Below are 13,237 nucleotides of genomic sequence, written 5' to 3'. Positions count from 1 at the left end.
TATGCCTCTATTTTCCTTCCCCCATTAAAAAATTTCAAAAGCTTCAAGCAGCACAAATGTGACAAAGTAGAACTTCAAAGCCTTCCTACCAGATACAATCACTGTAAATAGTGGCTTTTTATAATGCAACTCATTTGGGCACAGTTGTACATATGACTTACTGAATGTCAAAACATTCAGCCCTTTTTATTGATTGATTGCATTTTGTTTTGTGGATCCATTATGTTTATCTGATTCTATTTTAATTTTTTACGTGAGTATGTACACACAGATGCAGTGAGGGTCCTTTTGTGTCCTGTACTTACATCATTACAAAATTTTCAGATTATTTCTGAGAAATAAATTCCTAGAAATCTCTGGATCAGAGAATTACAAATATTTATAATTGCCACATACTGACATATTGGTAAATTTTCTTCAATATATTCATATTAGGGAGTTCATTTTGCTTGCTTTTGTCAACATAAAGAATACATCATTCACATCAGTTTTGTTTTTTCTTGTTTTGTTTTTTTGAGATGGAGTCTCCCTCTGTCGCCCAGTCTGGAGTGCAGTGGTGCAATCTTGGCTCACTCCCACCTCCACCTCCCAGGCTCAAGTGATTCTCTTGCCTCAGCCTCCGGAGTAGCTGGGATTACAGGCACGCACCAGCACGCCGGGCTAATTTTTGTATTTTTAGCAGAGAGGGGGTTTTGCCATGTTGACTAGGCTGGTCTTGAACTCCTGACCTTAATCTGCCCGCCTCAGCCTTCCAAAGTGCTGGGATTACAGGCATGAGCCATCATGTCTGGCAGTCACATCAATTTTTATCAGCCCGATACAGGAAGTTAGACTTAGCAGTGTTGAGGCTTAACGTTTTTCAAAATGTCATTGAGGTTGACCATCTTCTTAGGCTTGAGAAGTTATTTGTATGTGTGACCGAGAGAAAAAGAGGAGACAGAATTATCTGGTCATATCCTTCCTTTGCCCATTTTTTTACTTGATTTTTGTGGGGGGTTTTTTTGGTTGGTTGGTTGGTTGGTTGGCCTGCGACGTGAGTTTTCCCTGTGTCCAACTTATCCATGCTATACATGCTACCCACTGGTCACCTAGCAATCCTCTTGGTGCTCAGATTGACTGTAGGAGTGCCAGTGTTCAAGTCACCCTTATTTTACTTTAATGATCTCAAAGTGGAAGAGTGGTAATGTTGGTAATTCAGGTATGTCAAAAAGAAGCCACAAAGTGCTTCCTTTAAGTGGAAAGGTGGAAGTAAGTTCTTGATTTAAATAAGGAAAGAAAAAAAATTGTATGGTGAGTTTGCTAAGATCTGTAGGAACAAATCTATCTATGAAATTAAGAAGGAAAAAAAATCGTGCTAGTTTTGCTGTCACACTACAAGCTACAAGTTATGGTCACAGTGTGAGTTAAGAGGGAAAAAGCATTAAATTTGTGGGTGGAAGACTTGAACAGAAATATGCCAATGGATGTTTATGGAGTTCGGTAGTATATGAGGTTTTAGGCATCTATGGAGGGTCTTGGAACATATCCCTGGACGGATCAGTGGGGACGACTATGTTTGATGGTAAAGGTTAAGTCCTTATTTCATTTGTCTTTAATACTTTGTGTTCACCCCCAAAAAGTGTAGGTAGGTGAAAATGACATGCCATGACATGACAATGTAGGTGATTAACTTGGTTCATGACACAGTATTCTCAATACCTTGACTAGAATTAATAGAAGAATTCCATTTTTTCAATTTAAAAAGGCACATTTTCTTGCATAACCTAAATCTTTAAAAGTTAACTGTCATTGAGATGTTCCTCTTTCCTTTTAAGGGAAAGAAATATAACGCTTTTTAGCAGAACTGTGTAGGAATCACATGGGTCTAATTTTCAGAGTTTTAAAGTTTTCTTTGTTCCAAATTGTGCAGAGTAGTATATCTGCTACTTTGAACTTTAAGTACACAATAACCACAGCAGATATCATTTGTATTTCTTTTGATTAGATGAATCAAAGGAAGAAAGAAAAGAAGAGGAGGAATTAAATTTTAATGAAGATATTCTGTGTCCACATGGTAAGCTAGAAGCATAAATGAGTTCTGTTTTATTATCCTTTTTTACTTTTAGCTTCTACTGCCTGGCTTTCATGCCAGTGTCTCTCACATCTTACCTGGGAAAAAAAAATTTTTTTAAGTAGAATTTCCCCATATTTAGAGGAAATCATTGGAAAAGAAACTTCTTGTCACTTGTCCCATTGACGTGCTTTTGAATTTGAAGTATTGAATTTCAGTTGTTTCCCATGACTGTCATTGTCCAAGTTAAACACTTTGAGAATACTGCTCATATGTTTCTTCTTCTTCATCTTGTTAGGGCTATCTGTAGTTTTTTATTTATTTATTTTATCTGCAACATGATCTCTGTCGCTGTCCTAGCTTAGTGCAGCATCAACATCCTGGGCTCAAGTGATCCTTCTGCCTTGGCCTCCTGAGTAGCTGGGACCGTAGGCATGCACCATCACACCCAGCTAATTTTTAAATTTGCTTCCCACCTTTACCTACCATAGTGGTGAGATTATAGGCATGAGCCACTGGTCTTGACTTGGTTTAGTTTCTTGTTTGTGTATTGACCAGCTGCTGTGTACTATGTGCTAGATAGTTTTTTAAAAAGCCAAATTCTAAATCCTCATTTAATCCTATGTATTTGTTCATGTATTTGTTTACTTGGTCTTGGTGAATGCTTACTTCTGATAAGTAGCTTTTACAAGATGATTGTGCAAGGGATTCATCATATATTAGACACAATTTTCTATTCTAATAGCACTCTGAAAGTCAAGCAGGTGTCTGTTTCTCAAAGCTTTCTACTTCATAAGTTCCCCTTCCCACCTTCAAAAAGTCTGAGCACTGAGTGCCGTAGCTTGCACCTATAATCCCAGCTACTAGGAAGGATCAGGTAGGAGGATTGCTTGAGCCCAGGAGTTTGAGACTAGTCCGGGCAACACAGCAAGACCCTGTCTCTAAAAAAATGTTAAGTGGGTTTGGTGGTGTGTGCCTGCAGTCCCAGTTTCTCAGGAGGGTGAGAGGATCACTTGACCCAGGAGTCTGAGGCTAGAGTGAGCTATGATCACGATGCTGCACTCCAGCCTGGACGACAGCGCATTACCCCATCTCATTAAAATAAATAGGACGATAAATTTGACACAGAAAAGTTGGCTTGTCAGTGGTTTGTTTTGTTAACCCATGTTCATGCGTTTCTTGTTATGTGCTAATTTATTGCTAATATTTCAGATTCCTGTTAATCCTAATAAATTCTTAACTATAGTTCTTGTTTCATCAGTTGACTGTGAACCAGTGGATAATGTCTCACTTTTATCCCTGATGCACGCTGGCACTTTTATATGAAGTGCCGTTAATGACACTAGTGATGGTGTTTGTCACTAGAGTGGTACTACCATTCTGGATTATCTCACTGCACTTTAGGCCACTAGGTGAGTGGCATTCCCATTTACAGGCCACACAACTAGCAAGCAGCCATCCTGGGGTGTGTGTTTGGGTCTTGGTCTCTGTGAGTCCCAAATTCCTCTGTTCTTTCCATCGTATCACCCTGTCTGTCTACTGGTTGGTCTTTTACACTACGGGGTGCACAGCAGAAGAAGGTGAGCTGACCTCATGAGTGCTGAATAGCATGAGGAAATAAACAGGGGAAGGAAGTTCGGGTGAATAGCCAGAAGGAGGTGTATTTTTCCAGTGATGCTCTCTTATCACCTTTTCTAACCTTCACAGCATAGTTGTGGACACATGGGATTGGTGTCTCCATATTGAGAGTTGAAGCATCCGTGGCAGAGTATTGTTTCATGCTTGGTGCTACCACTTGAAACAGTGCTGGAACTTAGATTGTCCTCGTGCTCCTTAGCTCACTGACCTTTGTTCTGCCTTCCCACCTTTCATCATGTCATTTCAGTACCGACAGTTTTGACTACAAAGCATGGCAAAGCTGAATGTCATTTCAGGACACATACTCCACTCCCTAGCCTATCAGAAATTGTACATAAGAGGCCGGGGGCGGTGGCTCACACCTGTAATCCCAGCACTTTGGGAAGCCAAGGCGGGAAGATCACTTGAGTCCAAGAGTTCGAGACTATCCTGGGCATCATGGCAAGACCCCATCGCTACAGAAACATCAAGAAATTAGCCAGGGGTGGTGATGGTGTGCACCTGTGTTCCCAGCTACATGAGAGGCTACATTGAGAGGATTACCTGAGCCCAGGAGGTCGAGGATGCAGTGAGCCATATTCACATGCCACTGTACTCCAGCCTGGGTGACCAAGCAAGACCTTGTCTCAAAACAAAACAAAACCGAGAGAGTGAGAAAGAGAAAGAAAGGAAGGGAGGGAGGGAGGGAGGAAGAAATTGTATACAAGCGTGATTTTTTTAGGCCGTTATCTTGATCTGTAACTCTAGTGTTTTGGTGCCATACTTTGTTCTCTAATATTTTAAAGGATAGTTTGGCCGGGCATGATGGCTCATTCCTGTAATCCCAGCACTTTGGGAGGCTGAGGCGGGCGGATCACTTGAGGTCAAGAGTTTGAGACCAGCCTGGCCAACATGGTGAAACCCCATCTCTACAAAAATACAAAAATTAGCTGGGCAAATTTACAAAATTTGTAATTATTTTGGGCAAAAATACAAAAACCATGGCGGGCGCCGGTAATCCCAACTACTCGGGAGGCTGACCCAGGAGAATTGCTTGAACCCAGGAGGCGGAGGTTGCAGTGAGCCAAGATGGCGCCATTGCACTCCAGTCTGGGCAATAGAGCGAGACCCTGTCTCAAAAAAAAAAAAAAAAAAAAAAAGGATAGTTTTCTACCGTTGTTTTTGTGTTATGTTATCTGTCAGCGTACCATGTGTCCAGGGTAAAATTTTTCTGGTATAGGATACCTAGCCTTACTTAGAAATCCACTTTACTCATTAAGTTTCTGTTAAAACCTCTTTCTGGAGGTGTGCTGATGATGCTGGTAGGAGGAGATTATAGTGGGCAATTATTGAATGTTTACCATTTGCCTGTAGTTTTCCACATTTATAAATATTAACTCACTTAATCTGGTTTTTTGTTTTTTGGTTTTTTTTTTGAGATGGAGTCTCACTGTGTCGCCCAGGTTGGAGCGCAGTGGTGCGATCTCGGCTCACTGCAACCTCCACCTTCCAGGTTCAAATGATTCTCCTGCCCCAGCTTCCTGAGTACATGGAACTATAGGCATGTGCCACCACTCCCAGTTAATTTTTGGTTTTTAGTAGAGATGGGGTTTTGCCATGTTGGCCAGACTGGTCTTGAACTCCTGACCTCAGTTGATCTGCCTATCTTGGCCTCCCAAAGTGCTGGGATTACAGGCGTCAGCCACCATGCCTGGGCAACTCACTTAATCTAACAACCCTGTGCTATCAGTAATATTATCGCATCCATTCTACTGATGAGTAAGTAAACTGAGGCACAGAGAGGCAAGAGTCACCTGTCTAGGATCACCACACTGCAATGGATAGTTTTGCCTGGTATTTAACTGTCTGTTGGAAATATTTTTTCCGTGAAAACTAAAGAGACTTGTGATAATGGTTTGAACGTACCATTCAGAAGTCCAAAGCCATTGTTTGTAGGTAATTTTTCTCCACTTCAATTTCTGGTAGGCTCGTAAGATCTTTGTCCCCAGTGTTGTACGGGTTCATTTATTATGCTAGGCACTCTGTGGAAGCCAGGTGTGTCTTGGAGGGGCTTGGCGACTGAACTTCACTAGTTCAGTGCCCCAGCCGGCTTGTTTCACTGGGAAATTCCCAATGGCGCTGTCTGCTATTGGGCCACCAAGGTTTTTCCATAAGTATCTTTCATTTGCCTGCCTAGAAAATTCAGACCTGCTGTCACTCTTCAGAAGCTGTAGAAAGAAGAGGACTTTGGAGTCCCCGCATTCAAGAGTGGAAAGGTTTAATTCTCCCTGTCTCAGCTTGTCGCTTCATTTGTCTCTGTGTTTTGTGTCCCCTGTGCAGGTTAGGTTTTGTTGTCTGAAAATAAGCATGTAGTCTTTGGTGGCTAGAGGGGACAGTGATCTCAAGGGCAGAGAAGGGGACTGAGCATCTGACTACATACCTCTTAAGTAGACTTTCCATCCCTTCTCTCATTTTTTGTAAATCCCTACCTTCATGAGCCCCCAGTTCTTGCGTCTGTGGGGACAGTACTGCAGTGTAGCAAATCTGGCTACTTCTTGACTTTTGCCAACTTAAGAGTTAATTTTTATTGTGTCTCATTCACCTTCTTTTAAACCCTTATAATTTTTATCCCTGTTGTTCCCTCTGTTGTTTTCATCTTTATAGCTGTATGTCTTTTTATATAAATATAAATCCTTTGGTGTGGTGGTCCACATCTATAATCACAGCACTTTAAGAGGCTGAGGCATTTGAGAGCAGCCTGGGCAACATAGTGAGACCACATCTCTATTAAGAAATAAAGTAAAAATTAGCCAGGCAAAGTGGCACATGGCTGTAGTCCTAGATACCCAGGAAACGGAGGCAGGAGCATTGCTTGAGCCCATTAGATCGTGGTTACAGTGAGCTATGATCACACCACTGAACTCCAACCTGGGTGATAGAGTGAGATCCCGTTTCTAAAAATAAAAGTTTATTTTTTATTTTTTATTTTTTATTGTGATTTAATGATGTTTCATGAGGCTCTTAAAGTAAATGCAGTTTTAAACACCATTTTAACCTGGAAAGTCCTTGACTTAAATTTTGATATTTTTATAACAAAATTCCTGTATATTTCTAATGTATTATATGTATTTAATATATCATAGGTTTTGTGTGAATTAATCATTGGATTATATTCCATTGGAAGATTTACTATCCTAGAGTTCAGTATTGGTTGCAGATATTATATAAGAAGCTTTATAATACAGATATTATATGTATCAAGTTTTCTTATCCATTTTACTTTGTATTCCTTTAAGTGAATAACTTTCCTATAGCTTACCTTGTTTATTACACCTAGTTTGCTTAGATGATGGGCTGTGTTGTGTTTTGTTATTTTGAGAGTACTTCTTGAGATGTCCCGAAGCCCAAAGTATTATATGCAGTTTGAACTAGATTTAGGATGAGGGGTTGAGGATCATTTATCCAGTATCTCTAAATTCATTGTTAACTAGATTTCTCTTTTTACCAGAAGAATCTTTGAGCTTTAGAATATCCAGTTATGTTTAGTGAATTGAATCTCTCTTGACTGCTTTGATCTTGTTTTGGGAGATATTGCTCATAGAATGGATTTAGTTGATTGGCTTTCTCTTAAAATTTAAGAAATACCATGATTCATTGCAGGATACAAGTTTAATTTCTAACAATTTATATGTCACAGTGAAAAGAGCAACCCAAATTTATTTAACTATTTTGAGGTCATAGACAATATTCAAGTATATTTATTTCATTATTAATTACATTAATTGTATTAATATTCATAGTTAATATTACATATTAGCAACTACTGTGGTAGTAATTATTAGAATAATAGGAAATTAAATTTAGAAACTCAGCTAAGAAGTAGAGTGAAGGACTATATATATTTATTACCAACTAGACTATAGTAAAATGATTATTTACTATTATTCTGATCTCAGAAATGAATTTTGGTTGTTCTTTCCTAATCATATGAGAAACACTCATCCCGCATAAAAGCCAGTCACTACCTAAAAGTACCCCGATATCAGAATGAAGCCGCGCACCCACAGTGTCTGTGGTCTCCTCTGCTCATTTAATAGTAAACTGTGTGTGCACATTCCCATTATTGTTTCCTCATAACCACATGGAGTTATACCACACACAAAGGATCTCTTTTTTTTTTAAAGCATAAAAAAGAAACCATTTAAATATTATAATTGCCATGGAGTTCTTTCCAAATCAGGTCATGGAAGTCTACCTTAATCTTTTTTATAGTTACATTATACTTCACCATAAGGACTTACTAAGTTAAGGTTTGATAATCCAATTAATCTTTTTCTTTCATTTTTAAAAAATAAATTCCCTAATTGTGTCTGAGGATGGGCATGTTAGAGTAAGTTTTCATAGACTTTCGGGAAATTTAAATTAACAGCCCACCCAGAAAGAAAATACATGTTTACTTTGTGACCTCATTTCTCTGGTAACAAGTTTATTAAAGCAAAATAATTTTTGAGGATTATTCAGAGATCCAGAAGAGATGAGGGGTAGAAGTTAAGTTGCATTTTGAGGTATTATAAATTATAGGGACCAGGCATAGTGGCTCATGCTTATAATCCAGCATTTTTGGAGGCTGAGGTAGGAGGGTTGTTTAAAACCAGAAGTTCGAGAGACTCCCTCTCTACAAAATAAAATATTAGTCAGGCATGGTGGCTCGTGCCTGTTATCCAAGCTACTCAGGAGGCTAAGGCAGGAGGATTGCTTGAGCCCAGGAGGCGGAGGCACCAGTGAGCTATGATCGTGCCACTGTACTCCAGCCTGAGCGACAGAATGAGACTCTTGTTTTTTTTTTGAGACGGAGTTTTGCTCTGTCACCCAGACTAGAGTGCAATGGTGTGATCCCAGCTCACTGCAACCTCTGCCTCCCGGGTTCAAGCGCTTCTCCCGCCTCAGCCTCCCACGTAGCTGCAATTACAGGTGTGCACCACCACTCCCAGCCAATTTTTTTTCGTATTTTTAGTAGAGATGGGGTTTCACCATTTTGGTCAGGCCGGTCTTTACTGACCTTGTGATCCTCTCACCTCAGCCTCCCGAAGTGCTGGGATTACAGGCGTGAGCCACTGCCCCTGGCCTATTTCCTATTAAATAAAAAAAAATACATTTTAAAATATATTATGGGGTTTGAATGAGCTATAGACCTGGGTTTGTTTGTTTTTTTTTTTGAGACAGAGTCTTGCTTCTCGCCCAGGCTGGAGTGGAATGGCACAATCTTGGCTCACTGCAACCTCCGCCTTCCTCATTCAAGCAATTCTTCTGCCTCAGCCTCCTGAGTAGCTGGGATTACAGGTGCCTGCCACCATGCCTGGCTAATTTTTGTATTTTGAGTAGAGACAGGGTTTCGCCATGTTGGCCAGGCTGGTCTCAATCCTGATCTCGTGATCCGCTCGCCTTGGCCTCCCAAAGTGCTAGGATTACAAGTGTGAACCACCAAACCCGGCCTTAGACCTGGTTTTGTTGTTTTGTTTTGTTTTGTGTTTTTGAGATGGAGTCTCTCTCTGTTGCCCAGGCCACTGCAATCTCTGCCTCCCAGACTCAAGCAGTCCTCTTGCCTCAGCCTCGGGAGTAGCTGGGACTACAGGCAAGCACCACTATACCCAGCTAATGTTGGTATTTTTAGTAGAGGCAGGGTTTCATCATGTTGGCCAGGCTGATCTCAAACTCCTGACAAGTGATCCACCTGCCTCGGCCTCCCAAAGTGCTGGGATTACAGGAGCAAGCCACTGTGCCTGGCCTATAGACCTGGTTTCGTATCCCAGCTTTATTACTTGCTAGCTGTACTCTGCCTGGTTATATTCATCTTTCTAAATTCATTTATTATGGAAAGTATAGTACGTATTTAGAAAGTTCCTGGCTTTATTACTCTTAATAAATCTACAAGTACCTTGCCAATGGGTGCAGAAACAAACATACGACGTTAGAAATTTAAAGATCGTTTTCTGGGTAATGACCGATATGGGTAGATAAGTGAAGTTCACTAACTTACCGCTTTGAAACAGCTGAAACAATACTAAATATAACCACAAGTAGAGCCAGAGGAGAATGGTCCTGGCAGAGTGGCAGTGACTAGTATTTTTTTTTTTTTTTTTATGTCTTCTGGGATTTTTGAAGATTGAAGGGGATCTTTAGAATAAATTGCAAATAGCAAACAAGTTGGTGCTTGACTGGAGATGGTTTTCAGATTGAACAGTAGATTGCTTTATCTTGTTTGAATTGATAACTTAAGGTAATGGTCCTGTGATGGTTGGATGCAGCTGTCAAAATATTATTTTAATGCAGTGTGATTTCAGGATTAGTCCAATGGGAGACAATAAAGTCTGCAGGAAATGATAACCTTTGAGTGTGGGAGAACACGTGATTTTGTTAAGCAGCCCCTGCCATGGCACAGAGGTCCCAGGACTCCTGGAATCCCATTTTTGACTACTTCCTTCCTTGCAGGGAGAAAGAAAATGCACGGTTTTAGCTTTGTACATTTGTTTTTATCTCATGATTTTTTTTTCAACCACGGACCTAGATTAAGGACATAAAATTGAGGTTAATGGCTACCTCCTTTAGAATTAAAATGAAATTGGAAATTCAGAAGTTTTTGAAAACAAGAAAAGAAAGCTAGAAATACCACACTTTAGCAAAGCAAGAAAAGTGCACCTATGGATTTTTCTTAAGTTTAAGAAATAGGAAATAGATATTGACTTTTTTTCAGCTTTTTTTTTTTTTTTTCAATTTTTTTTTTTTAAACTCAGGTGAGTTATGCATATCTGAAAATGAAAGAAGGCTTGTTTCTAAAGAGGCTTGGAGCAAACTGCAGCAGTACTTTCCAAAGGCTCCTGAGTTTCCAAGTTACAAAGAGTGCTGTTCACAGTGCAAGGTACTGAATGCTACTGACATCTGGGGAAATGGCATGCCACCTCCTGGGTTGACTTCCCAGGGAAATTAACATTGTACTTCTGACGGGGGTGTAGGGAGGAGGCAAGTCATGTGCTGTCAGCAGGAGACAGTTGATTGCTTCATTCTCTTTCAGATTTTAGAAAGAGAAGGGGAAGAAAATGAAGCCTTACATAAGATGATTGCAAACGAGCAAAAGACTTCACTCCCAAATTTGTTCCAGGATAAAAACAGACCGTGTCTCAGTAACTGGCCAGAGGTATAATGATTCCCACAAAGGAAAGAATGCATCTTTACTTTTTAAGGCCCTTGCCAAGTTCCCAGTGAGCTATTTCAGAACAACCCAGAACTTCTCATATTCTCATTTGTTTAGTTATCTAACCAGGGGATTTACTCCAGCCTGCTATTTTTTGGTAGAGGACTGTGTTTTCATTTTATTTATAAAACTTGAATAAGGACAACCAAAGTATATTATAAGGAATTTGTGTTAAGCAGGCGGTAAATTGACGGATACTGTTTTGTGATTTTTGTGTTCTAGGATACGGATGTCCTCTACATCGTGTCTCAGTTCTTTGTCGAAGAGTGGCGGAAATTTGTTAGGTAGAAACAAAATATGTTTTATTTCCTTTATTGTTATTATGACTCGGTTTGACTCTGGTATTTTTTAAGATTCCATGGATTATGTTTGTTGTACCCTTCCTGGTTACTTTCACCAGCACACACTGAAAGCTTTCTTTTCTATTAAGTTAAATGAATAAGCCTAAGAAACACATTTAATTACTAATATTTTCTTAAATATATCTCTGATTTTGAAATAATTATTTTAAAATCTTCTCTTTCGTCATGCAGTAATTAGGTATATTTCTCCTCCTTGTCTTATTTGAGTAGAAAGCCGACAAGATGCAGCCCTGTGTCATCAGTTGGGAACAGCGCTCTTTTGTGTCCCCATGGGGGCCTCATGTTTACATTTGCTTCCATGACCAAAGAAGATTCTAAACTGTGAGTTCCTTTTCTTTATGTGATTTTTTTTTTCTCTTTCTGATGATTAATAAAGTGTGTTTAGGAAATTTCTCATCTGACATAGTCTATTTTAAGAATTTAGTCCTTTGTTGAATTGTGGGTTTCCCCCCGCTTTTAAAAGAAAAGAAAGACTACTTCTCCAGGAAAGACAAGAGGCTGCCAAGGCTATTTGTCTTTTTGCTCCTTCCTTGTCCCTCTTGGAGACAACACAGCCACCCTTTCTCCTCCTCCCGCTGCTGGTGACCAGCGCTGTGACCTCTTCCAGAATCACAGAATCAACATGGTCTTGGTTGTAGGTTTCGTTGTGCCACTGCCAGGCTTCAGACAATTGAAGGAGGAAGATAGCAGGGTGGCAGAGCAAAGCCACTGCACTGGTCATCTGGAATTCTAGGGTCTTAGAACCAAAATTTTATTCCATGCTTTAAGTACTTTCAGAGGTGTTCGTCTGTGAATTTCTCCCCTGATTTTACCAAAAATCATTATATACGAGAAGGTAGAATGCTTCCAACATTGTCAGAAAAATCAGGAAAAGGAAATTGGAACACATAAATAAAAATGCCGTTGGGGTTAAGCTAGAGTTTTATTATTCATATTTCAGTAATTTAACATCATTGAAGGGACTTGAAAGTTTATATATTCTCTACATTTTCTCCCTACCTCTTTTTCTCCCTCACTCTCTGCATCCCTCCTTCCCTGTTACTCTCTCTCTTGCTCTCCATCTCTCTTCTGTTTCCTCCCTCCCTTTCTTCCTGTCATTGTTATTACTGCAAATGTCAGACTTCAGGAAAATATACCAATAAGCAAATGTGTGTTACCAGTCAGTTTAAAAGTTAAATGGTTCAAGTATGATTAAAGGCCCCACAGTGCTTATCCTTCTGTTGCTACTTCTCTCTCTGTCTCCCACCCTTCCTCTCGCAGGAACCACTGTCATGAATTTATAGAGTTTATCTGTCTCAGAAAGTATTCTGTTAAAAAAAAAAATACATGCACATAATGTCTTGCATATTTAAAACTTTTTATATAAATGGCATCATACTGTATTTATACTTCTGCAACTAACTTATTTTACTCAATTATGTTTTTGAGATCTAACCATGTTGATTCATGTAATTTCAGTCCATTTAGTTTCGCTGCTGTGGTAACATTCCTTTGTATAAAAAACTATTCTTTGTTGATGATATGTATCTTTTCCCTCTAATTCCTTTGGATTAAATGTTAGTGTTGATGGTTTTGGTTTAGCAGACTAATGGATTATGTTAATTCTCTTAATTTCCATGTGTCTTAAGGCATGTTGTGTTTTTTTTTGCACAGTATAGCTCTCATATGGCCCAGTGAGTGGCAAATGATACAAAAGCTCTTTGTTGTGGATCATGTAATTAAAATCATGAGAATTGAAGTGGGAGATGTAAACCCTTCAGAAACACAGTATATTTCTGAGCCTAGTAAGTTTTCATATTGCTTTTGGTTTCTGTAGTTAAGAGCTGACATTTTAAAAAGAATGGGTGTGTCAGTGTTGTCTGCTTAAAGATCGTGTGGTGGTCCCAACTCCCCAGGTGGAAACTCTCATTATAATCATCTCATTATTTGTACGTTTCTTTATGGACAGTAAATGGATTT

General features: G+C 39.5%; 1 protein-coding gene across 10 annotated transcripts in view; it reads left to right on the top strand.

The window, feature by feature from the left end:
• USP48 (ubiquitin specific peptidase 48) overlaps positions 1–13,237 on the top strand; it is a 107,264-nt gene that overhangs the window by 66,521 nt on the left and 27,506 nt on the right. For 9 of the 10 annotated variants that reach the window (XM_031665229.1, XM_031665223.1, XM_031665213.1 and 6 more), the window contains 6 exons: positions 1,985–2,053; positions 10,459–10,583; positions 10,737–10,859; positions 11,139–11,200; positions 11,489–11,599; positions 12,932–13,062. In XM_031665229.1, the coding sequence (XP_031521089.1) occupies positions 1,985–2,053; positions 10,459–10,583; positions 10,737–10,859; positions 11,139–11,200; positions 11,489–11,599; positions 12,932–13,062 (621 nt within the window). The remainder of the gene's footprint in view (positions 1–1,984; positions 2,054–10,458; positions 10,584–10,736; positions 10,860–11,138; positions 11,201–11,488; positions 11,600–12,931; positions 13,063–13,237) is intronic. The other variant, XM_031665215.1, reaches the window with a different exon arrangement.

Source organism: Papio anubis, chromosome 1 (assembly GCF_008728515.1).
Source record: "Papio anubis isolate 15944 chromosome 1, Panubis1.0, whole genome shotgun sequence".
Lineage (NCBI taxonomy): Eukaryota > Metazoa > Chordata > Mammalia > Primates > Cercopithecidae > Papio > Papio anubis.
This window is presented reverse-complemented; position numbering and strand designations above follow the sequence as displayed.